Genomic DNA, 23860 nt, shown 5'->3' with positions numbered 1-23860 from the left:
TCTTTTCATGCATCTTTTTCTGTTGATTTTGTTTGTTTGTTTTCGTTTTGGGTAATATGAGTTTCCACTTACTGCAGAAATAAACATTCTCTACCGTGTACACTGTAGGCACTGTCTCACAGAGAAAGGTTTGTTCTCAGGGAGCTTTTAGTGGCTACATCAATACAGTACTTGGAATAACACTGAAGGAACAATCATTGCATTTAAAAAGAATTATAAGTTAAAGCCGTAGCTGCTTCGTAGCGCCATCTCTACGCTGGCTCCGCTTGCCGGAGGACAGATGTATACCTGAAAAAAACAAACTGAAATATTACTCAGCAATTTGTTTCTATAGTTGTGCAAAAAAAAAAAAATCTGACACAAACTTATAGTTGCATTTTTTTTTTGCCCCGTGGTTTTTGATCACTTGATGTCCTGATGATCAACCCCACGGTAAAATCAATAGGAGAGCGTCACTGGATGAAATGCAGGACAGAGTCGCTGTTGGAGAACACAGTGGGCGATTTGAGCCTTTGAGTCTCCAGTTTGATTTGCTTACTGGTCATTCTGTTGCCGGGGAAGTCCCAGTCTGCCTGTCTGTCCGCCGCCTCCCTCGGCAGTGAAGATGGAGAGGTGCTGAAGAAGAAGGCGGTGGTGCAGTTCTGACCCGGTGTCCCAGGGCCACGTCCCTTCACTCCCCCTTCAGGTAGCCGTTGGCGTCGCTCCTGGCCCCTCTGCTCCGCCCCCGTCGCCTGGCGGCTCCTCCCCTGCCACCGCCGGCGGCGGCAGGGGCATCCTGGTTGTTCGCCGACCAGCCGTCCTCGGGCCCCTCGTGGAAGCGCAGCCGCAGCGTCTTGCGGATGACCAGGCGCTCCACGATGAAGGAGGCGCAGAACCACGGCACGGCGTACTCGGCCGTGATCAGTCCCATGAAGTTGTAGCGGAACTGCGTGTAGTCCCAGGGGCAGGCGTCGAACTGGCGCAGCAGCAGCCCCGTGCCGAACTCCCACAGGTACGTCCACAGCGTGTAGATGAGGCAGCGCAGCAGCACCGGGCAGCGGGCGCGCAGCCGCAGGTACATGCGCTCCACGATCAGGATGCAGGTGCCGTAGATGAAGAGCGCCCACACGCTGGTCACGCCGGGGAACTTCCAGTTGCAGTTGACCACGAACTCCCAGGCGGCGGTGAACATGACCTCGCAGAAGTAGCCGTGGATGGCGTAGAGGTACCAGCGGGACAGGGCGGTCAGCGGGACGGGAGCCTCGGGGCTCTCCGGGGTCGCCATGCTCGCTGCCTCGGGCTCCACCCAGCTGCCGGGCCTGCACTCGGACCAGGGTTCAGGTCTGGGAGGGGGCAGGGAGAAGGGGAGGAAAAGAGGGTTTGCTTTTGGTTTGGTTTTTTTACACTCACTGTTCCTACTATGTGCATAGCGCTGCACTCACTTTTACATTTAATTAGACATATTAAAGGTCCAGTTTGTAAAATTTTGTCTGATTTATGATTTTTTTTTAATGGTAAAAGCTTAATGTACTGCCTTTAAATAGATTCATAAAAGTGTATCCTTGCAGTACAATAAAAGTAATTTTCTACCCATCGAACTGTTCTTATATACATAAGAATATACATAGATCAAGGGTCTTGCTCCCTGTTAAGCTACCAGCGCATTTCATATTGAATGCCCGCGTCACTCAACTAAACCGAGGAAGAAGAAGGTGGACGAAGGTATCCAGGTTTGTGTGCAAAGGTCGCCATAGTTCACTGGCAAGATAGGGAGTGGCACTGTGAGTGAAAGAGTGCTGCAATCTAAAATGTGACCACTTGATGTCACTATTTCTTCTCAAAATCTCTACATTTGACACGCTGAACCTTTAGGTGAAGGTTTCCGGGTCTTTTTTTTCATGTCAGCGTTTAAAAAATTAAATTAAATTAAAAATTGGACTGACCCTAAAGATATTTAGGTGCAGCTAAATGCAGAAAGCTGCTGCTGCCTTTATCTGGCTGAAATGACCAGACTGCAATGAAAACACCCAGAACAGCAGAAATGTAATGAGAGCAGGTCTGAGCTGTCGGCTCAGCCGGTGCCGAGGTTTCTCCTGCGAGCCGAAGCTTTACCATCCAACCGCCTGCATCATCACGTGCTTCCTCATTCCAAATACCGCGGCTTGACGCATGTTGTTGGCTTAGGAGTCAGGTGCCCTGAGCCAACATTCATCTCTGTGTGGTTCGTAAAAGAAAAAAAAACAGAAAAGAAGAATAAAACTCACAAGCACACACACACACACACACACACACACACACACACACACACACACACACACACACACACACACACACCGAGGGCACCGGGCACCATACTGGTTAGCTGAAAGACCACATATCCGAGTGCACATCTTCATCTATACAAGGTCTCTAGAGGAAACCATGTCCTAACAGCACACCTCCATACAATGGATCATAACTCAGCTGTAAAATGTGAGCCCGCAGAGAGAGAGAGGGGTGGCCCGGACAAAAGCTTGTTTGAAGTACAAAAGACTTTTTTTTTTTTTTTATTGGGCTCTTTTTTCCCTTCAAAGGCCGGCCAGGGCTGCAGAGTGGGCTCATGGGGATTAGCACATTTCTCCCAAACAAGGAACAAGGGTTTCATGTGAGGAACTGGGCCACAGCAGTGGACCAACTGACCTCCTTAAACCCCTCATTCCATCCTTTCACTGCCTGCCTGGGAAACGGCACGGCTCCGCTGGCGTGCTGAAAGCAGCTCGGGGGTGGAGGGGCGAGCGGAGAACGCGGCAGAGAGTCTGGAGGTGGCGTCTGACGGAGTGAAATCGGGTAGTGGAATCAACGCGTATCCGCGGCGAGCTGGGGTTTCACCGAGTCACTGATTCGCGTCAATGATTTGATGGAACTCAGATGAGAATCTCACCGCTGACACTCAGGTGGTGCAAAGTGGCCTTGGTGGCTTTTTCGAAAGCACGTTAACAAGTTCAATCAACACGCAGAGAGACCTTGGAAATAAAAAAAATGAACCACTGTTAAACTGCCGGTGCTCCACTATCTTGCCAAACACACGCTTCCTGAGATGTTGAAATATTCCCTATTGAAACCTCGACTGTGTCGAAGCCTCCTCCACACACTACTCCACCCGGCCCCCGGGATGTTTTCTTTAACGGCACAGAAACCAGTTGTTTGGCTCTCAACTGCTCCCCATGTGACTGCTAATGAAAATAAAAAGACATAGGCCAAATTTAGCACTGTTACATTCAGCATTCCTGCTCATCACCCGTCATGGCTACAAACAAAAGCCAAAGTAGAGAGGTGTTTTTTTTTTGTTCGCTGGTGGAACTGGTAACGTGTTTTGTGAGGGTGGGTGTGTGTGTGTGAGTGTGATGTTAGTTTAGTTTAATTTCCTGATTTGTGGTGTTGATAGTTACACTTCCTGTATCAGAGCCAGTGAATCGACCGCCGAATCACAGCGATAATCAGGTCGTTTTGATGAAGTTGAAGGTAAGAAGAAGTGAGAAGTTCTTTGGACTTTTAACAATGGACCCAGTCCAGTCAAGTCCAATCCAGCCCAATCCAGTCAAATGAAGTTCAGTCCAATTAAGGAGTCTCGCCAAGACCAGAGTGCTTATCAAGACAAGTGGCAAAGGGCCTGCTGGGAAAACATGAAAGATCTGATTCTCATGTGTTTTCCACTGTGTTTGAACATTATACATACATTAAACACGTTGACTCGAGGGTTCTCCCCTTTGCTTTCTGTATCTGAGCACAAACAGAATGTAGCCCCGAAAGTCATACGGCGTGAGAGATTCACTATGAAACACAATAAAAGTCGCCAGATGCAGACTTGGATTTGTTTTAACTGCACGGCACGCATCTCGGAAACGACAACAACAGCAAACGAGCCGCCAGCTCTCAGCGCTGCTTTAATGTGTGTTCAGGCCCATTTATTGACCTGCTGCCTCAGCGCCACACGACACAGTTCACACAGTTCACCGTTTGATCCTGCTGCTGCAGCGGCTGCGGCGGCTGCTGCTGATGTTGATGTTGCAGACGTGCTTGCATATCGGCCCTCCAGCCCACCGGCTCCCCTGCCGGCTATCGATTGGCGAGGGTTTGTGCCGACTCCAGCTGCGTTGAATTGAACCCGCAACACAGGACACAGTGGCGCAATGGTGAACAGAGAAGCAAACATTGCAGAGCTGCTATTTCTATTTCTATAGTTGTATATAGAAATATATTTATTTTCTGTCTGTCCTTTTGGTTTGTTTTCACATGTTGTGTTGTGTTGGGACGCTACTGCCAGATGTCTGAAGGTGTGTGTGTGTGTGTGTGTGTTTGGGCTTCAACTTTTGCAGGGCTGTGCAACACATGCACAAATTGTATATATATATATATATATATATATAGGGGATGTCAAACAATACATTTTTTTAATCGCGATTAACCACAGAATCTTCATAGTTTCTAATAATAATTGCGATTAATCGTGTTTTGAATTGCATGTGTAAAATTCTATTATTTTGCATTTCAAGGCAGTTTTTACCCCATAATGTAAAGTATTTCTTCCAAGAAACAGGCCAGAGGAACCGACTACGGGTTCGTAAAAGGGACAATTAGGCTTACGCTGGGTTCACACCGGATGCAGAAGCGCCACTAAGCGGCGCGCCCAGGAAAATCACAGCCCTCCTGTTCACACCAGACGCACATTTCTCCACGACGGTCGACAAGCGCTTCTGCTCAGCTGTTGTTTACTCCCATTCAGAGCTATTTTTCTCATCGAGATCAATTTTACATCGTCCATCTTGACTTGACAACTCCTCTCTGCCTCTCTCTCTCTCTCTCGCTCTTTCCCTGTTTGTTTCTGTGTTTAGACATCCAAAACCCCACCCACGGCCCTTACCCAGCCCACTCTGTTGCTCGCAAGTGTGTGTTTGTTTGCTTGTTTTCATCTTTCTCGCACTCTGTTTAGATACTCGTCCACAAATATGATCGCATTTGTCAATCGCAGTATTTCATTTTTAAAATTGCTTTTATTTTGAAGACTTACCGGATTTTCTCGTGCTTCTTTGAGTGACTTCCTGTCCAACTTGACGTGGATCACTAGCGCATAAAATTGACCAGACGTCGAAATGATCGCTGCCCAGCGCAAGCTAGCCGTGGAGGTGCGCGCCGCTTCGTGTCTGGTCTGAACGACACCATCGTTTAACAAGGACACCCAAAGGAAGCGGGCTCCATTCCATTCCGCTTCTGGTGTGAACCCAGCCTCATGTTTGAAATCTGATTTTAATGGATTGTATTTAATTAATCGCGATTAACGCGTTAACGCTGACAGGCCTAATACATATATAAATATATGTATTTCTGAGACGTTTGGTTTACCGCTGGGACGAAGCAGGCAGGCAGCAGAGTGTCTGCTTATTAAGCGTGTACAAAACAGCAGAGGACACTGAGGGGCAAGCGGAGCGCCGTCGAGTCAATCAGCCAGAGCAAACAGTTGAGAGTGCAGAGCTGGACACAGCCCTGATGTGGGCAGCTGAAACTCAGCGGACAGGTTCACCAGTGACGGGACACTCCTTTGGAAAATCATTAACAAGGATAAGCACGGGGGGGCGCACGACGGGGGAGAGAGAAAACAGCACGGGATTGAGTCGACCGCAGGCCGACAGCTGTGAACTCTGACACAGTGATTACATTAGAAGAAGAAGAAAAAAAAAAAAAAAACACCCCCCCTGACCCTTCATAATCCCGGTTCGTGCACTGACCCCCCCGTGACTCCGGCTTTACAGCAGATCTACTACCAGCGCAGATTTTTGGAAGGCTGCTGCTGCTGCTGCAGCAGGAAGCTGCGGCGCGTAGAAAAGCCATCAGTGAGCAAGGTGACCCGAGCGAGCGGCGCATTTTGGTGATGAAAACGGTGGATGCCAACGTCGAGGCCAAAATCTGCGTTTGGCACCTTCCGGTCCCTGTGTGAAGCCGAGATGATAATACACTGACACAAAAAGGTGAGTGTTGACTCAGGAGGGAAGTGACACGGAAGGCTGACAGACAGCATTGGATTCCTGTGCTGGAGCGAAAGGACGTTGGAGGAGAAACTAAATCAATAGGTGGGTCAATTATCCAGGAGACAGCAGGGAGGGTCCGACTCCGGACTGCTTCACATTTCTCCTCCTTCGCCTCCACGGAGACTCAGTTCGTCACTGCTGACAAGCACCATAATGTAACAACCGCTTTACAACTCTAACCCATCAGCAAACATCAACTGAACCTTTTGTTGGAGGACAAGAGCATTTCTGTTTCTGGCTTTCAGCATAATCAGAATCTTCTTTGGCTTTTCGGCAGGGAAGGCGGGGGAAGATTTGACCGCTTTCGCTTTGACACGTGCGCCTGCACTGGAAAGTAACCTTGGCGTTTCACTGAGCGCGCTCCTGAGGACTTGACTAGTCTAGCGTGATGCCCATGAATGGTGCAAAGAAAGATCTTGTCGTTATTAAAGCAAAGACTGAAAGCAGGCTAATCCTCAGAGATTGGTCACCTGGCGTTGGCTCTCCAAATATGGTCACGCCTGCCAAAGCAGGAAAAAAAGAAAAGACAACCAGAGAAAAATGAAAAGGCTTCAAAAATCATTTGAAAACAAGGACAAAGGCTCCTTCCTTCAAACAGTCACACATTGAGTATCATAATCTAAATGCTTCCCGTCACCGCCTCCCACATCCAGCAGGCCGGTCTGAGCCTCCGCTTTAATCTTCAATCACACGCAAAGAATTTCATTTGTAGCAATCAGCAGCCCTGGATGCCGTCTCCGGCCAGCCAGATCTCCTCTGGGGACAATGTCAGGATCGAAGAACTGAAAACAGGAGCAGCCGAGACGCCACCGGGGTCGACTAAAAGCCTTTAGAGGAACATCCAGAGGCTCAAATAACTTTATAGTGGGGAAACCTTTGCTGTATCAGCCAAACGAGGGACGCTGGATGTCCAAAGTGCAAGGAGCACTTTGGACGCATCGTTTATCCAGATCAAGTCCTTTGCTCTTTGTCCCTGAGAGAGCCGGAGCGTAACTGTTGATGTCAACAAATTATTTCAAAACCGACTCTCCGCAAGTCGCAACTAGTTAAAACTAGCTGGAAAAAGCAACAACAGACGTGTCCCCTTTCGCCCTCAACGAGGAGACAAGAGCACAGGGATAAACAAAACCATCCTAGTCACATATCCATCTTGAAACCCCCAGCAGCTTGTTGTTGGTGTAATTAAACCTTTGAAACATTTTAGTGATATGCGAACCCGACGACTTAATATCGGCCGGCGTCTTCACTCGGACTGGGGGGGCTGGGAAGGTACGAAAACAAGAAAAGAAGCGTTAATGCGTCAAGTATGCCGTTCTGATGACGCGGGGTGGCAGCTTAAGGTGTAATTTTTCCTTCACGTCATGTATACAACAAAAGAGTAGGGGGTGGGGACCCTCTCCATGAAAGCTTTTCATCACAGCTCTGTAGCTTTGGGCAGTTTCATGAGAGAGTCAAAGATGTGGGGGGCTAAGCCCTCTGTCCTGAATTGCATGTGGGTCATGGCCCCACAGATTAGAAATCTTGGAGCAGCCACATAGAAATCAGGAGATTTACGGTCGACATGGCGCCGTGCAACGGTAATGAGTCCAGCGGTGGGATGCAGGCGCATGTTAATCTGTTGTCAGACAAAAGAAGCTTTATAATCAATCACCGACGAGGCATAATTGATGACAGCCGCCAGCCCCAAAAAACAAGGTTCTGAGTGGAACCGATCGAATGCCACCTCTAGCCGGAATGACCCTTTACCATAAACTTCCTGGACAAGCTTGCAGTGCAATTCAGAAATATGCCAAGCTCTATTTTTTTTTTTTTTTTCCCCCCGTCTTTCAATCACGCTCCTTTTGAGTCGCAACCGCAGCAAGATGCCATTTGAAAGCTCAAACCCTGGCGACTCCAACCATTAGTAGCACCAAAAAGATTAGCAACACACTTAAGTCATTGAATTTTAACTTTAAAGAAGTCAGCGGGGGAAAAAACTATGCTGATAAGAAAAGAAAACATGTCCACAGCAGGCGTCACCCCTGGCACCAGGAGAAAGCTACAAGCTGCTGCTAAACTGCCTCAGAAACAGGTTGATTGCTCCTCTTTGAACGCGACGGACAGATGGTTCATCAATCACCTTCAAAGGTGAATGGGCCTCTGCTTCCCAACCAACCCCTCACCCTTATTTTGTAAAGGATCTTTACCACATGCGTAGTACTAAACAAGACCAATGTCCTGGAGAAGCACTCCATCTGGCATGTCAAGTATATTTACACATGTTCTGGGTCTTTGGGGATTGTTTTTTTTTTTTTTTTTTTTTTTTTTGCTTAAAGGATGAGCAGTTTAAAAACAAATCCACAGTATCAATACTGTGGAATCACTATGGGGGCTGATTGTCACCAAAAAATATTGGTTAACTGGAAACAAACAAATGGTGTGTGTGTGTGTGTGTGTGTGGGAGGGGGGGGGGGCAGACATGTGACCAAGGGTTTAAGTGAATAAATAACATTGTTTCGTTTTGTTTTTAAATACAAATATATTTGAATTGCTTTCACGATATTCATTATACATATATGTATAGTGAATATCACGAAAGCAATTCGGGGATTGGCCGTGTAAACAAACCGCGCTTGTAATAATTACACCGCACAGGAGCAAAGTCATCCCGTCCTGTGCGTCCCTGAGAGCTCCGGGCCAGTGCGCAGGCCCGGATGCGGTGCCGGCCGGTCGGCCGGGACGCTGCTGCAGTGTCGCGCTTCCTTCCCACAGCGCGCTACGGCCCCGTGTTCACGGCCACAGATTTTAAGAAACGAAACTCCTGGATCTCTTGGGCTGCCATAACTGTTGTAATCTTTTAGGGGTAGGGGGGATATATGCATAAACAAATCATGGGCACCATCACGGTTCGTTGCTACAGGTTATCACACATCCTGCTTCGTCCCGGGATGACGACTGAACAGGTGCACAGCTGGGCACCGAAAACGCGCCAGACCTGTTTTTCAAAAATGCTTTAAAAAAAAATTAATAATAATAAAATAAAATAAAAATACGTAAAGACTCATAATATGATTTCGCAATCATATTAACCCGGAGCCTGGTAAATAGGCGAGACAAACAAAACAAACGGAAAAGGAGCTCTTGGCAGAATTTTCCCAAGAAACGAGGTCTAACCGGTTATTTCGCCCTTTAAAATTCTATTTAAAAATACCATATACTTAATGCAGTCGCGGAGAGCGGCACTCTCACTACACAACCCACATATTTGGCTAGCTGTCGCCGGGAAGCCGGACACGAATCATCCTCGGTGCGGTGTTTGTACAACATACATGTCTGGTTATTTTTTTTTATTTTATTTTTTATATATATATACCTTCAGCTTGATCTTCGCGGTCTCCGGCTCCTCTTGGGATCTATCGGCCGGTAACGTAAGGTCGCTGACGAGGATGTCGTCCCGGGTGTCGCGGTGGTGGTGGTGGTGGCGTGCCGGGCTGCTGCGTCTCACCTACGCGATGTCTGTGCTGCTCACCGACTGAAAGCTGACACATTTTACTTGACTGCAGCAGCAGCAGCGGCGGCTACAGAGGCGGCAGCACATGCTCAGTCACGCTCATTGTACCTCCAGCGTCCTCTTTGGTTAACCGTTTGTTCGCCGTAGGCTAAAGCTAAGCTAGCTAAACTATGAGCGCTCCTCCGTTCATCTCCCAACACTGCTGTTGTTTCTGTATTTGTCACGTTTTCTTCGAGTTTTGTCTTTTGATAATGATTGAGAACAACTAGACTGGTGGCTATACATTCCAATTCCTCTTGACTTTGTTCACATTTTCTTACTTTACATATAAGACAATCCAACAAGCTAACGGACAATTAATAGACAGGTCGGCCCGGGTCAATTTCTCCTCCTTCCAGCTATGTCTGATGTTTTTTTTTGTTTTTGTTTTTGAAATAGTTCAAACCATAATATTTGCAGTTTTTAAGAAATAGGAAAAAAAAAAAAAGTTGAACACAACGATTTGAATCGCAATTTTCCCCGGTAGACACTTTTGGCAAAACTATAGAACAATCATTACCAAATTGTGTCAGTATTTCTCAACCATTTCATACCATTTCAGGGATAGCTTTTTAGGTGATTTAAATGATTAACATGTAATCAAACATGTTTGTTCTGTGGTGGACTGATTTTAATTTTTCCTCAGACACGTTTCTCGACCTCACCACTAGGGGGTATTTCGCTTCACCTTAGAAGGCTTTCACATCCTATCAGGTTGAAAACAAAACTTGCAGCTTCATAAAAACATCTGCTCACAGACACCAGAAGAAGCAGCGAAAATGAATCATCGTCTTTAATTGCATTATCTAAGCATTGATGCATTACTCGTGAAAAAGGTAGAAAAAACAACAAAGTCTTTCTCAATAAGTTAAACCTCTCTGGCCAAAAGTGCAGGGCGGCTCACAAAACAGAAGATTTCCCCCTAAAGCATTCAAATTTGCTCGAACAAGAAAGAGAAAAAAAAAATGAAGATTGAACAGATGTCGCTGGAAAGAAAAAAAAAAGTGCGTCTTCTTGTTGAATTTAACTTGTTAAAAATACAAAGAACATAGAAGAGGCAAGTGGCTTATTTTACAGTCCTTCCACCTTTTTTTCCACAGGGCTCCGCAAGCATTTCTCATGAAACTTTTAAGTTCCATCGTTTGATCAAAATAAACAATATGCTGTGTTATAGTTGGTACAAAAAAGAGAGACAAACTTAATAACAAGAACAATAATTACAATTACAGTTATAACGAGAAATGTAAGTAAATAACACAGTCCTGTACAGTCAGAGCTCATCCTGTCTGATTGACCACAGAGCAGCCAACCCGCTGGATCATCGATTGGTCTTCGGCAGCGTGAGGGAAGCCGACTGGCTGATGAAACGTGGCCAGTGTTGTCGTCTCCTCCCAGCCTCGACAAGCCTTCAGCTGAGGTTCATCAGGAAACACTTTTCCATGTCACGTCTCCCCTCTGTAGGCAAAAAACGCATATAGTTACGCCATAAAAGAGAAATGAAGACACCTCTCAGATAGCAGCATCTGTGGTTGATGGACTGAATTAAACACCGCCCACACCAGCGGTGGGCAAACCTTTTTGATTGGTGGGCCACAATGGGTTCTAAAGTTTGACAGAGGGGCAGGAGCAGATGGATGAGAGTGTTTCAGTGACCCACCTCGTAGGAGAAAAAAATATGTCTTGGGATATGTAGAAAACATGTGCTTTAATGTCAATTGAAAATGAACCAAAGCAAAATTACAAAAAATGTGTCTTTGAAGCCACACAAAATGGATGAAACACAGCTATTTCATAACTTACTTACTATCAATATAATTTCTTGAAGTTCGGCGGGCCGCATTAAAAAGGCTAACGGGCCGCATATGGCCCCCAGGCCATAGTTTGGCCACGCCTGGTCTACACACAGTCAGTTTCAAAAGCAATCTCAGCCTCAGTGGTGTCTCACCTCACTGGGGTCCTTCCCAAACGGACTTCAGTCCAGCTCGTGCACCTTGTCCTGCAGGGACATCGACAATCGACTCGCATCGTGCATACGTTTGACCATGATGTCCCACTGGGTCATGGGTTTGGATTTGGCGACTGTGGGGAAACCGAGAGGACAACAGACGATTTGTGCCAGGCAGACGCGCTCACAGTCCATGAAGTGCTCTGCCCTCTTGTGGCGTTATAAGGTAGCGATTCCTCCAGCAAATCTGTTTTTTTTTTGTTTTGTTTTTCATCCTCATGGTGTATGGTGGACAATATCCAAGGAGTGAGAAAAACATTTTTCAAGGCAAAACAAAAGAAGTCAGAGATGGACTTCTGCTTTTCTGTGGTGGTTCTGCAGAGAACAGGACGCAATACAAACATTATCAACAGAAAACAGTGGTAGGGATATTTGCATAAGTCTGCAAAAAACTGAAACACAGATTACCAATTTGAAACGGTTCCAGACGAGGGGTGACTGTGTCGATGGGAAGAGAGTAAATGCAAACAAATACATTTAAGGAGCTCAAAACTGGCTTCCTGCCAACTTCGACCTCCTCCCGGTGCGTTATCCCAGCCTGAGCCTGAGGGGGGGCTCACAGAGCGGCGCAGACGAGCTCCCTCGGGATACACTTACTCAGCCCTCCTCACCTCCCTCCTCCTCCTCGTTCCCCACCCCTTCTCTCCCCTCCCTCCTCTTCCTCTTACTGCCCCGCCCCCTCTCGGCTGTTACCATCACAACATAGACTTGTAGCCCCGAGCTAAAGCAGGGTCTCTCTCTCCCTCTCTCCCTCTCCCTCCCTCCCTCCCCCCCCCCCCACAGGGGAGAAGGGGAAAGTGGGACGTAACCCAAAAACACAGGAGCCCCATAAAAAAAAAAAAACTCTGAACCCCTCTGCAGTGGATCTTTACCGTGTTTGCCCCACGCTTTTTTATTATGCGTCTGGAAGCTTGTAAAATTCGGAATAATTGAGTTTTTTTTGGTAAGACTGCTTATAAGGTAAGAAAAATAAATAACTGCATGGATGCGCTAGTTTGACTACTGCAAAAGCCAAACGGCTGGTACTGCTGAGCTCAGGCCTGCTCGACCGAAATACATCATAAACATCAATACTGGCATGTGCGTTCATGTTTGCGTGAGTGGTCTCAACTTCTGCTTCACAAGAGTTTAAGAGCCCGACTCACGATCCACACCGTTGTGTTCGTAGATGCGCTTGCCCAGGATGGTGGGTGAGCTGTTGCTGAAGATGGGAATAGGCTTGACGGGGGACAGGCTGCCAGGTTTGCTGGGACGGGGGTTTGCTCCTGTGGGCGGGAAAAAAAATAAATATGAAAATATATTTATATCAGTGAAGAATAAAAATGAATAAATCCTATGGGGGCCACAGTCATGCTAAATGACAAATACAAAGTTCAGCACTGGCACTTCCAAAATTCCAGTAAAAAAAATAAAAATAATAAATAACAGGAGTATTTGAAAAATTAAAGTCTCACTTTTTTTAAAAAATAATATGATACAATGTCGTAGAGACACTTAATTCTCAAAGGTCAGTATCCCTCAGCATATGCCAGTGGCATCACAAGACGACCAAAACCCAAATGAAGCCACGTGTTGACAGAGCAGGTCGGCGAGCAGGACTTACTTAGATACTCAACCAAGGAATCCATATTTTTACGCATCGAACGTTTTAGCGGCTTGAGCTTCTTTGGGCCATCCGGCAAGCGCAGCACACCTGAAATCAGGAAGAACCAGGCATCACTTTTAAATGAAAACCGTTTCGTTGTTGTACAGCCAAGGCAGGCAGGCAGGCAGGCTGACGGACGGACGGACGGACGGACGGGCGACCAAACGCTTACATTCTGCCTTGACGGCGGCGGTGTTGACGGGGAGGTAGGGGTGCCGGGCCAGATACGGAGACTTGATCATGTCCTGGCAGACACGGCGCGCCAGTCGCGTCAGGCCGGTGGCCTGCAGGTAGAAGGCTTGGCGCGTCTTCACGGCGAACTTGGGGCTGCCGCTGTGTCGCAGGGGCAAGCCGTGAGGGCTCTGCGTGGAGGGACACAGACTGTGAATGTACTAGGCATGCACCGTTACCACTCTTTTACAGAACGAGTACTTGCATTTCAGAGTATTTAATAGCGCTATTAAACATTATAGAATTACTTCGATTTAGTTTTTTTTTTCCCACAGCGGCTCTATTATTTCAACAACATTCCTCCAGTCACAAGTTTTACTGCAGTACAAACAGACGTTTAACAAAATTGCCACATACAACAGGCACTTGTGTTGTAGTACCGGCACATATTTCACAAGTTCGAGTAGAGCACTTAACCCCAATGCTGGTATTCGCGCATCCCTAAAATGTGCATATGTAATTTTATTTCCAACCACTGCTGAATCAGCCCTATAAAAAAAAAAAATCTGTATTTTTTTTTCTCTCCGCTTCAGGTAATGCTGACTCATGATCGGGACCGAGGCGTAATGCATAGAAAATCAAATGTCGTCGTGGCTGGCTGTGCGAGTGCGAGGAGACTGAGAGGGAGTCCAAGCTTATTGATGAGAACCCGCTGCCAATCAGGTTAGGGCTGCAGACTAAGTTGCCATGGCAACTGACTCGCATCAAGTTGCCTCTCTGTCTGAAGGGGGAGGTGGAGTTGTTAACCCTTTGGCTCCTCTCTGAGACGGCGGCGGCGACGGCGCAAACTTTTCTGCGAAGAAAGCGGGGCCGGAGTGACGGCAGCGCGACTGCAGACCCTGCGCCGTTGCCCTGGTGTGCGCCACCTCAGAGCAGGAATGCCATTATGGCAGGCAGGCTGCGACGGCTGTGATTGGCCGACTTATTTTCAAGGCATTTTCAGGTTTCTGCCTAAAAAAAAATCAGTTTTTACCAGATGCTCAAAAATCAGTGAAAGACTGCCATTTCCTGATTAAAATGACATTCTGACAACAGAAAATGTCTTGAACGCTTCGCCTCGGCTTTTCTCAAACAGTCTTCAGACAACAAAGTCAAATTTATTATTTCATCACAGAAAAATAACCGCAGAAAAACGCCAGACTGAAAGTAGAAGGGTTAAGTTGGGGCAACTGGAACGGGTCTTACGATCTTGAAGACGTTTTACCTTTTGGATGAGAGGCAAAACGTCCTGTCCAGTCGACCCAACATTATTAACCCTTCTACTCCAAGATGACCTGGATAACTGAGAACCTTCACAGACGTGGTCAGACTGCCAGTGTGAAGCATCTGCGTGTGTGTGAGTGTGTGCGCACCATGCTGCCGCGGTTGGGGCCGGGCCTCTCTCCGTCCAGCCTGGTGGGCATCTTCAGCCCGCCGTACTTCTTCCAGTAGGTCCAGCACAAAGCGCACAGGCGACACTGCATGTTGGGAGGCCCCCAGGAGTACCACTGGTAGGAGCTGCTGGCTGCAAAACACGACGCCATCGCACAAGGGTTGGAGAGGAGAAAGACAAAAGTCTGAGTGAACACAGCCGTGACTGACTTTTGCTTTGACTGCGAATAGAAGTTGCGCTGCGCGCCACAACGTCCTCTTTCCACGCCAGCATTGTTACTGGGTTACTGTAATAATGTAATTTTTCTTTTCTTTTTTTATAGAGAACACATGAAAATTTCTCCCTGTAGTTCCTGTAGCCTCTCCAAGATTACTGACAATGCCACCATCAGAGTATTGGGCTCCTCCCCCTCTGAGACTTCCTGGTTTTGGTCCCCTTAAAGAAACACGCGGAAGTTTCCAGCAAAGAGTCTGTTCGAGCAAGACGCTTCTGGGAATCAAACTTTGTGAAGTCACAAAGGTCGACTGACCCAGCCAGGAAGAATAAAACCCTGTGTTTTAGCTGGAGGATGCAAACAGAGGGCTAAAATATGCTACAATCTCCCTGAGACTGAACTCTAAAAACCAGGTGAGCTGGACAAACTCGACTCACAGTAGCAGCTTTCACAGGCTCTGCCGAGGCTGGGGGTCTGCGTCGGTGCCGGGGGTCCCGGGGGTCCGGGTGGTCCCGGTGGTCCCGGTGGTCCCGGTGGTCCTGGGGGTCCCAGCGCCGTGGCGCTGGCCGCCCCGTTGACCAGAGCTGGCTTGTTGTTCAACTGGTTGGGGTTGGGCTTGTTACTGGAGAAGAGAGAGAGCGAGAGAGAGAGACAGAGAGGTCAGTGCAGAAGGCTGCGGGTTCACTTCTCATCCGACGATGAAAGGTCCAGAGCGACTAAACATGACCGGTGTCCCAGCTTTGGAGGCGGACCCTGAAGCACTCACTAGTTGGGGATGTAGACCTGCTTCAACTTGCTCTCCGCCTCAGCTGCTTTTAATCGTTTCTGGAGCGGAGACAGCGAAGGGGTTGTTGAGTCAGAGGATGTGATGAGAAAAACTCCGGTAGACAAGAACGAAAATTAAAAAGCAACTGTTTGTCAGGCGAACACAGTCAGTGTGTTTGGAGGTGAAGTAACTTTAAACACTGTGTGTAAAACACGTCTGTGAAGTGATTCTTGAGCCAAAAGAACGGCAATTGTGAAAGAGTAACAAGATGAACATTAAAAATGTTATTCAGTTTCTGTCGACAGACTGAGGGGCGAAGGAGGCGTTTTTACCTGCTGTACATATCTGTCTGTGGTCTTCCACATGTAGTAATACTCGATGATACTCGTCAGGGACTTCCAGGGCAACTGGGAAATAAATGAGGACAAAAAAAAAAAAAAATCTGAATTACTTCAGCTGCTTCATCAGCGAGTGTCTCTTTCCATTCATGTCTGAGTAAACTAAAACACAAGGGTCTTCAGGTTAATGACAAGAAAAGCTCAGTTCTCCTCCAACACTGTTTTCAACACACACATTTTGGTTCGACCTGCTCAAGATCTCCTCCAACGTTCCCTCTGAGAAGTTTGAAAGTTGAAAAAAAAAAAAAAAAAAGGAAAAAGTGCCCCGTCACCGAGGCCCCACCCAGGACCGAGGAACGGCCTGGTTACACACCGGGGTGGAAACCGGAGCGAGCGGCACCAGCGTCGGCCCGCCACCAGGTGTCAGAGTGGCGCCCACGGTGAGAGATTAACGGCCACCATTCTTCTCAGGTTCTGAAAGGCGCAGGGGAGAGCGAGCGAGCAGCGCCGGCAGAAAAGGTGGCTTTCTCCTGCCACTCGCTCGCCGTCTCGCACGCATTTCTCAGGAATGTCTCTCCAGGATAATTGCTCATTGTGCTTAGCTTTAGCATTTCTTTCTCCCGCTCTCTTTTTTTTCCTTTCCCCTGAACTCTTCACTGTGGGGGTCCCTCGCCGTCCCAGCGCACAACACTACTATTGTGCTTGACGGCTGTTTTGTGTGTGTGTGTGTGTATGTGTATGTGTGTATATATATATATATATATAAATACAATCGGCTAAATGCCTAAATGTAGCCCAAATGTCGACCACAAAACTCTAATTCTGTGGTTTAGGCACTCAGAGGCAGCAATTAGGGCTGCACCGCGTGCCCACTGTACACATCTTTAAATGCTGCCAGTGGGTGGCTGGCCCAGCAGCTGCAGAATGTTGTGCTCTTCTTTCTTTCCCATGATGCAGACAAAAAAACACAAAAAAAAAAAATCATGAATTTTCATTGCTGGAAACTCAATGCAAATTTATGCTTGGCTTTCACACGCAAACACAGGGGGGCGCTGTGCTTTTTTTGGTTCCCCTACTCACAAAGTCCTGCTGGATGTCGGTGAAGTCCTTGCCGTACTTCTCAAGCGCCTCCTCGAACAGGTTGGCCTCGGACGCGCTCCACTCCTCCATCTCGTCCCTGCAGAGGACGGGACCGCCCTGAGGCACCAGCGCCGCAATGGCCCGGGTCATGTCGTAGCTGGTGGCGTGCAGCGTGTCCATGGCGTGGAACTGCGAGCAGGACGCGGGCGGACGCGTTAGCTGCTGGGTTTTCTTACATCGCGTTGTTTTGGCTGTGTTGTCTGTGTGTGTTTACGTCAGGGGTGGGCAAACTTTTTGACCGGTGGGCTCACAATGGGTTCTAAAATTTGACAGGAGGGGGAGCCGGAGCAGGAGCAGATGGATGGAGTGTTTTGGTGACTCACCCCATAGGAGGAAAAACTTATCATGGGATATGTGGAAAACATGGGTCTTTACTGTCAATTGAAAATGAACAAAAAAAAATGTGTCTTTGAAGTCGCACGCTATTTCGCTCTTTATTGAAATGACAATTAAAACACTGTTTTAATACAGCTATTTTATGACTTACTGACTATTAATATAATGTCTTCAAGTTTGGCGGGCCGGATATAAAAGCTCACCGGGCCGCATATGGGCCCCGGGCCATAGTTTGCCCATGCCTGGTTTACGTGAAGCCTCATATCTATTGAGCAGAGCTGGTGGCCTGGGTCTCTGTGTGTAGCTCCAAGGCTTCTCCTCTATGTTTAATATATGAAGATAAGATCTAGGGCAGACTGGAACTGCACCAGACTTCTGGGGGCCAAGTGCTTGTTAGAGATACCCAGGCGCAGAGCTCAACAGTCACACAAACGTACACGTTCCACGTGTTCAACCCGGTGCAGTACACACACACACACACACACACACACACACACACACACACACACACACACACACACACACACACACACACACACACACACACACACACACACAGCTCCTACCAAGGTGATGTCCCTGGAGGCTGCTGCAGCGCTCATGTGAAGGCTGGGCTGCCGCACGGAGCTGCTGCAGTCCAAGGCTCTGGCAAACGTTCCCACGGACCTGCGGGCCGAAAGACACCGTCAGACGGGGGAAGTACATTCGAACACCATTTTGATACCTGTGCGGGAGAGTCAACGTGCAGGAAAAACCGCTAATCCACTCGTAGATGTGAGGAGGAACCTGCTCAGCCGAGTCTCCCACCTTGGCCGGACACAGCAGCTGCGTTCCCATTGCAATTTTTCGCCACATAAAAGTTTTATTTCTAAAATTCCGAGTACAATTGCGATTTGAAGCCGTGTCCATTGAATATTGCTGCTGTTATCATCAGGAGACAGTTGTTATATTTTTCTTTTTGACGACTTGTGGGAAAAAAAAAAAAAAAATTAAGGCTCCTCCTCCTCCATTTTCACTTGAAGTGAACTGGTCACGTGGTCCTGTGACGTGTAAATGCGATAAAAGTGTTTCCATGACACTTCTGCGATATTCCTCTGTATCGATACGTCTGAAAAACCACCTTTCAACGATATACGAGAGGTTTATCCAAGTTTAGGTGTTTCCATTACCAGTTTTTTTTTGTGTGCGATATTTAGGTTTTGTGCACTTCCAGGGGTAATGGAGACGAAGCAACTGATGCTGTTTGATGATCCCCCCCCCCCCTTTTCCTCAGTTGCGCCCGCATCGACTTACCGAGCTACAACCAAGAACTGGTCGATCTGTTTCTCCGTCAGCGAGCTGCTGGGGTCCCACACCTTCTCCTCCAGTTTCTCCAAGTCTCGATCATCCTGCTCGTCTGCGCACACACACACACACACACACACACACACACACACACACACACACACACACACACACACACACACACACACACACACACACACACACACACACACACACACACACACACACACACACACACACACACACACACACACACACACACACACACACACATTAGCCGACCCTCCCCACCCGAGATGCTCCACAGTTTCACACAAACACAGTTGTCTTCTGCAAACCCGGCCGCGCTGCTGCTGCTGCTGAGTGAAGACGGACTGAACACGTGGGGTCCATCGAGCTGCCGCCACTCGGCAAACAAAAACCTGCCCGAGCTTCGATCCCAGTAATTAAATAAAATATGTTTAATGAGAGCGGCTGGTGTCCCCCCCGGCGGTTCGACTGCAATTTTCAGAGGTTGTTTTCCCATCCACCCGCTAAGAATTTTATTCTGTCCAAAAGCCTGAAGGCCAACTCTGGCATACAAATACTTGGTTTGGAACATTTTAATAGTCATTAAAAACAGAAAAAAGGGTTGGGGGTGGTAAGAAACAGAGCAGGCTGCCTGAATTAATTTTTGGTTCCCAGTTTAAAAAAAACAACAACAACAAAAAAAAACTGAATTTCAGAGTTTTGTTTCTAATTAGCATCACCATTTGCAGCTTTAAGGCGCTTTAAGAGAACCTGCACTCGCTCCTGCCACCACCGTTTTCACCATCAAACACAGCGACCCATGTGATGCCAGCGCAGAAATCGGGAAGCAGTCCGGGAGGCCGAGGACGTAGATTTTACCCCCTTGCTGAATGTCAGAGTTCGGCTGGAGACGGACGCTCGAGCAAGCGCAGTTTGACTCGCTCAGACTTTGTGCTTACGCATCTTATTTTTGTTTGCCGACTATTTGTATCGCTTCGTTGTCGCCCAAATTCCAAACTCCAGCGGAGCGGCTCAATGTGATTAATGATCAACGTTACGTGACTGAATTAATTACTACTTTCTTACAAACACTTATTACTACACTCTTGGAGTGTTTCAGAGTCTTGTGGCAGTGACATTTTCGATAGATTATGGACTGAAAGAAATGGAGGAGCATCCGTGCATTATGAATGGATGTACTATGGGTGTGTTCTACTGTGACGTTTGTATTGTCAAGCTTATATTGTAAAATTGAAAGTATGTCGACCCCCAGGAAGAGCAGTCGCTGCTTTGCAAAGGCTAATGGGGTTGGGAATAAACAGAAACATAGTTAGCCCTCTGTTTGTGGTTTCCCCCGGAACGCCGGGGGCTCGACGCCACGTTGGGCCTTCTACGTGTCACCATTCCATGTTTCTTCTTTAGTAACACGGATATGGTTGCTTTGCGCCTTTGTGGGTTTCTGTGAATTTCATGTGTTTTATAGGGCGCGTTCAGACTGCCAGCCAAAAATCAGATTTTCAGCCCATCCAGATTGAAACCAGACGGCTCTTTTGTAGTCTGAACAGTCACAAATCACATAAAATGTGATTTTTCCAAGACTTTGGTAGGTAGTTTCAAATGGCATTTGGAAGGATGCGTCTCAGTGTGAGCAGCTCCAAACACAGCGATGGGGTTTTGACTGTCTGTGATGGCACTGTATGCGACGCAAGACCCAATGCAGCCAGACCAGAGAGCGCCATTCCAGGTGCGGAGCTGTGACGTAAGGGAGGCGACAGAAGAAGTAGAAATCAGCAGTCCCTGGACCGATGAGGAAACTCATTGGCTCATCCGTCTGTAGGGAGATACTGTAGCTCCATTCAAGCCAAGCTCCAGGGCGTGGATCGCAACATTTAGTTTTTGCCGCTGTCGCAATGATATGACATCACGCCTCCGCTCTGAAGTCATCGCTACAGCTAATGTGCTAACGTGGCCCAGTCTGAACAGAGACAGATCCCATTTGGACACTTGCTGAAAAACAGTGCGGACAGTCAGCCCTGAATCTGAATCGGATGTGATTTGAATCAGATTCGCCTGCAGTCTGAACGCAGCCATAGTTTGAGAGTGTTTGCAGAAAATCTCCCGTCGGGACCGGGAGCTGTGAGAGGGTAGAGGATGATTGTTTGTCCCTGTGATGAATGTGGCAACGTGTCCAGGATGTAAACCCCGCCTTCAGCCTCAGACAGCTGGGATAGGCTCCGCCCACAACGGCCACCCCGAGGACAGAATTAGGAGCAGAAAACGGAGGGAGGGACGGACGGGCGGACGGACGGATCAATAAAGTGTTTTGACTGTCTGAAGTCCACAGTGGCCCACAATCCCTGCATCAGCGCTCACATAAGAGCGACAAACAAACAACTGCAGACAACGTTGAAGTGCAAAAAGCCCGGCCGGAGGCGTTTCCATATGCTTCACCTTCTTTCAGGAGGTCGGTGATGTCGGCCTGGTACTTGTTCCCGACGCGGATCTCGCCCTTATCGGCCAACAGGGTCTTCTGCTGGGGGTCGTACACCAGCGAGTAGAAGAAGGCATCCTGGGAAATGAAAGAGGGATGGAATCACAGGGAACACAACAAGCAGAGAGAGGAGGCCAAAGAGCGGGCGCCATCTAGAACGGTGCGATTAATCGATTTTAAATCGAAATCGGATTTATGAGCCAGGACAATGTTAAAAAAAATTATTAAAGATGATAGAAAGACCTTTTATGTTTAAAGTAATGTTTGGTGACAGACAGTTAAGGTTGTCACTTTATCCACAGGGGGATTCATTTGTGTTTGGTTCTTAAGTTCTCACTTTATTCACAAATAAGGGAACTTCATCTTTGTTTGGTCAATAAGACTGTAAATGTTTATTATTAAATGTTAAAACATTAAATGTTAATCTTTCAGTTGCACTTCATGCCCAGTCGGGAAATTTGTTTGCTATTTTTCTAGATAAAAAAAAAAAATAATGATTTATTCCGTTGTCATTTGTAGTTTTACCAAAAAAAAAAAAAAAAAAAAAAAAAAAAATCAAAAATCAAGTTTTCAGAGAATAAAATTCGTCCAAAATCGCCCAGCTGCAACGCCACCAGAGTGTGCATGTGTGCGTGCACTTTTCCCTCCACTAGTCTCTCATCTCCTCATTACTGTATGTGAAAAGAACGTTCTGGGTCAACACGCTGAATAATTCATCTGGAAACAAGAATCTCTTAACTCTGAAGATTTTCACACACACACACACACACACACACACACACACACACACACACACACACACACACACACACACACACACACACACACCAAACGCAGCTGATCACAGTTCAGAGTAGCAGCATGATATCATCAGCTCGGTGGGGGTGGAGGGGGGGGACTCACGTCTCTGTCAAGGTAGGACTTCAGGGCTTCCGTCTCATTCAGCAGCGTCACGCAGCACTTCCCCCTGGAGGGGGGGAGGAAGGGAGGAAGGGAGGAAGGATGAAGGAGGAGAAGAGCAACGGTTAAGACGGCGGCCGTCCGCGTGAAGATATCGGGTTGCGCAAAAAAGTGGCAGACGAAGGGCGTCTCCCGGCCGCCCGATGCCTCTCCGACGGCGCCGGCGCTCCAATCTGTCCCTTCAACCACTGCCGCCTGAATTCCAATGCTTTACCAGCTCATTACTCATACAGGATGCCACACCCACCCACCCGCCCGCCCACTCCCCTACTCCACTCGGCAAACTTAAGACGCTGCCGCACGCCGCCGGCAGCGCGGTAGAAAATATTAAGAATGTGCAGACGGTTTGTGGCGGCGATTGCAACCCAGCAGATGTCAGTTTGGCTCCCGCCATCTCTCAGTCTGGAAATGTCAGGTAGTAATGCTGGAATGATTAGGCTGGTTTGCCAGGAGATGCCAGTGAAAAGAAGAAGAAGAAAAGAACGCAGAGGCCTCCTGCTGCACACGTCTAGATTTATTTACAGCCTCAGCTGCTAATGTAACATTGACACGGAGTGTCGGCGTAGCACCGAGAGATGAAGTCAGTTCACTTGCGTCTTGAAACATTAATGGCTTTGATAAAGTTGGAAAATTTATTATTCTCCCTTTTCTTCCGCAGAGTGATGGATTTATTTTTTTTTTAAGGTTATTTTCTTGGAGCCGAGAGTGCGCATCAAGATTTCACAACGTCGGCCGGTATGGTAAAGTCTCCCCTCCCCCCCAACGCTTACTTTTTTTTTGCAGGCCGACCGCATCGATATTGTAAATATCATAAAAATATGAAAAGCCTGAGCTTAAAGCGTCAGGCAGCCTTGCACCAAGTTTCCATATAGTGGCCCTTCACAATGTGGTGTTAAAAGAAAGAGTTCGATCAGATGTTCGAATGTTGAGGTGATTCAGCCCTCTGTGAAAAGTTTCAAAGGAAAAGGCCTTCATTAGCGAGACAACACGCAGAGTGCACACAACACATACTCAAGGAGTGTCTGAAGTGCACGGCACCCTCCTGGTGTGCGCGCACACACATTTTTTTTGTTGTTGTTTTTTTTTTTTAAATAAGGTTCTGTTGCAACAAAACACCCCACATCCTAAATCATCTTTTGGGACTTTTGCTCAAATGTTATTTATCCAGATGATTTATTTCCAAGACAGGTTTGGTACTGGAGGTAAAAACAAACAAACAAACAAAAAAAAAAAAACAGAGCCTCAAGTGAGTCCCGTTTAGCAGCAGAATTAAGTGTGCGTGTGTGTGCGTATGCTTGCGTGTGCGTGTGCGTACCTGATGTGCGTGGCGGGTAAAGACTCCAGTTGGCGGGACAGGAAGAGCTCTCTGTGTCGGAGCTGGTGCTTCTGTTTCTCAGAGAGGTTGGCCATCTCCGGATTCTCCATCTCCTCCTCCAGCTCCCCTGGGTGCGACGAGGGCGGAAGGGCAGGAGGTCAAGCGTCAGGGGCCAGAATAAAAC

General features: G+C 47.6%; 2 protein-coding genes across 6 annotated transcripts in view; both read right to left on the bottom strand.

Annotated features, from left to right (window-relative positions):
• The window catches only part of tmem229b (transmembrane protein 229B), a 50893-nt gene that overhangs the window by 2132 nt on the left and 24901 nt on the right, over positions 1 to 23860 (bottom strand). The window contains exons 2-3 of one of the 2 annotated variants that reach the window (XM_076023181.1): positions 9394 to 9511; positions 1 to 1322 (exon numbers count right to left, since the gene is read on the bottom strand). The exon at positions 1 to 1322 is cut by the window's left edge and continues 124 nt beyond it. In XM_076023181.1, the coding sequence (XP_075879296.1) occupies positions 671 to 1264 (594 nt within the window). In that variant the 5' untranslated portion in view covers positions 1265 to 1322; positions 9394 to 9511 and the 3' untranslated portion in view covers positions 1 to 670. Of the gene's footprint in view, positions 1323 to 9393; positions 9767 to 23860 lie in introns of those variants that run through there. The other variant, XM_076023180.1, reaches the window with a different exon arrangement.
• The window catches only part of mta1 (metastasis associated 1), a 30754-nt gene continuing 17239 nt past the window's right edge, over positions 10346 to 23860 (bottom strand). For 3 of the 4 annotated variants that reach the window (XM_076023175.1, XM_076023176.1, XM_076023179.1), the window contains 15 exons: positions 23677 to 23803; positions 22305 to 22368; positions 21362 to 21479; positions 18911 to 19013; positions 18184 to 18283; positions 17222 to 17410; positions 16136 to 16210; positions 15804 to 15862; positions 15475 to 15659; positions 14804 to 14955; positions 13393 to 13582; positions 13179 to 13268; positions 12721 to 12840; positions 11516 to 11649; positions 10346 to 11025 (listed from right to left, as the gene is read on the bottom strand). In XM_076023175.1, the coding sequence (XP_075879290.1) occupies positions 11543 to 11649; positions 12721 to 12840; positions 13179 to 13268; positions 13393 to 13582; positions 14804 to 14955; positions 15475 to 15659; positions 15804 to 15862; positions 16136 to 16210; positions 17222 to 17410; positions 18184 to 18283; positions 18911 to 19013; positions 21362 to 21479; positions 22305 to 22368; positions 23677 to 23803 (1679 nt within the window). In that variant the 3' untranslated portion in view covers positions 10346 to 11025; positions 11516 to 11542. The remainder of the gene's footprint in view (positions 11026 to 11515; positions 11650 to 12720; positions 12841 to 13178; positions 13269 to 13392; positions 13583 to 14803; positions 14956 to 15474; positions 15660 to 15803; positions 15863 to 16135; positions 16211 to 17221; positions 17411 to 18183; positions 18284 to 18910; positions 19014 to 21361; positions 21480 to 22304; positions 22369 to 23676; positions 23804 to 23860) is intronic. The other variant, XM_076023178.1, reaches the window with a different exon arrangement.

The sequence above is a fragment of the Nelusetta ayraudi genome, unplaced genomic scaffold (genome assembly GCF_046127955.1).
Source record: "Nelusetta ayraudi isolate G7.1 ecotype Tasmania unplaced genomic scaffold, CSIRO-AGI_Nayr_v1 ptg000015l, whole genome shotgun sequence".
Lineage (NCBI taxonomy): Eukaryota > Metazoa > Chordata > Actinopteri > Tetraodontiformes > Monacanthidae > Nelusetta > Nelusetta ayraudi.
The sequence above is the reverse complement of the archived record's forward strand: the minus strand, read 5'-3'. Positions and strand labels throughout refer to the sequence as shown.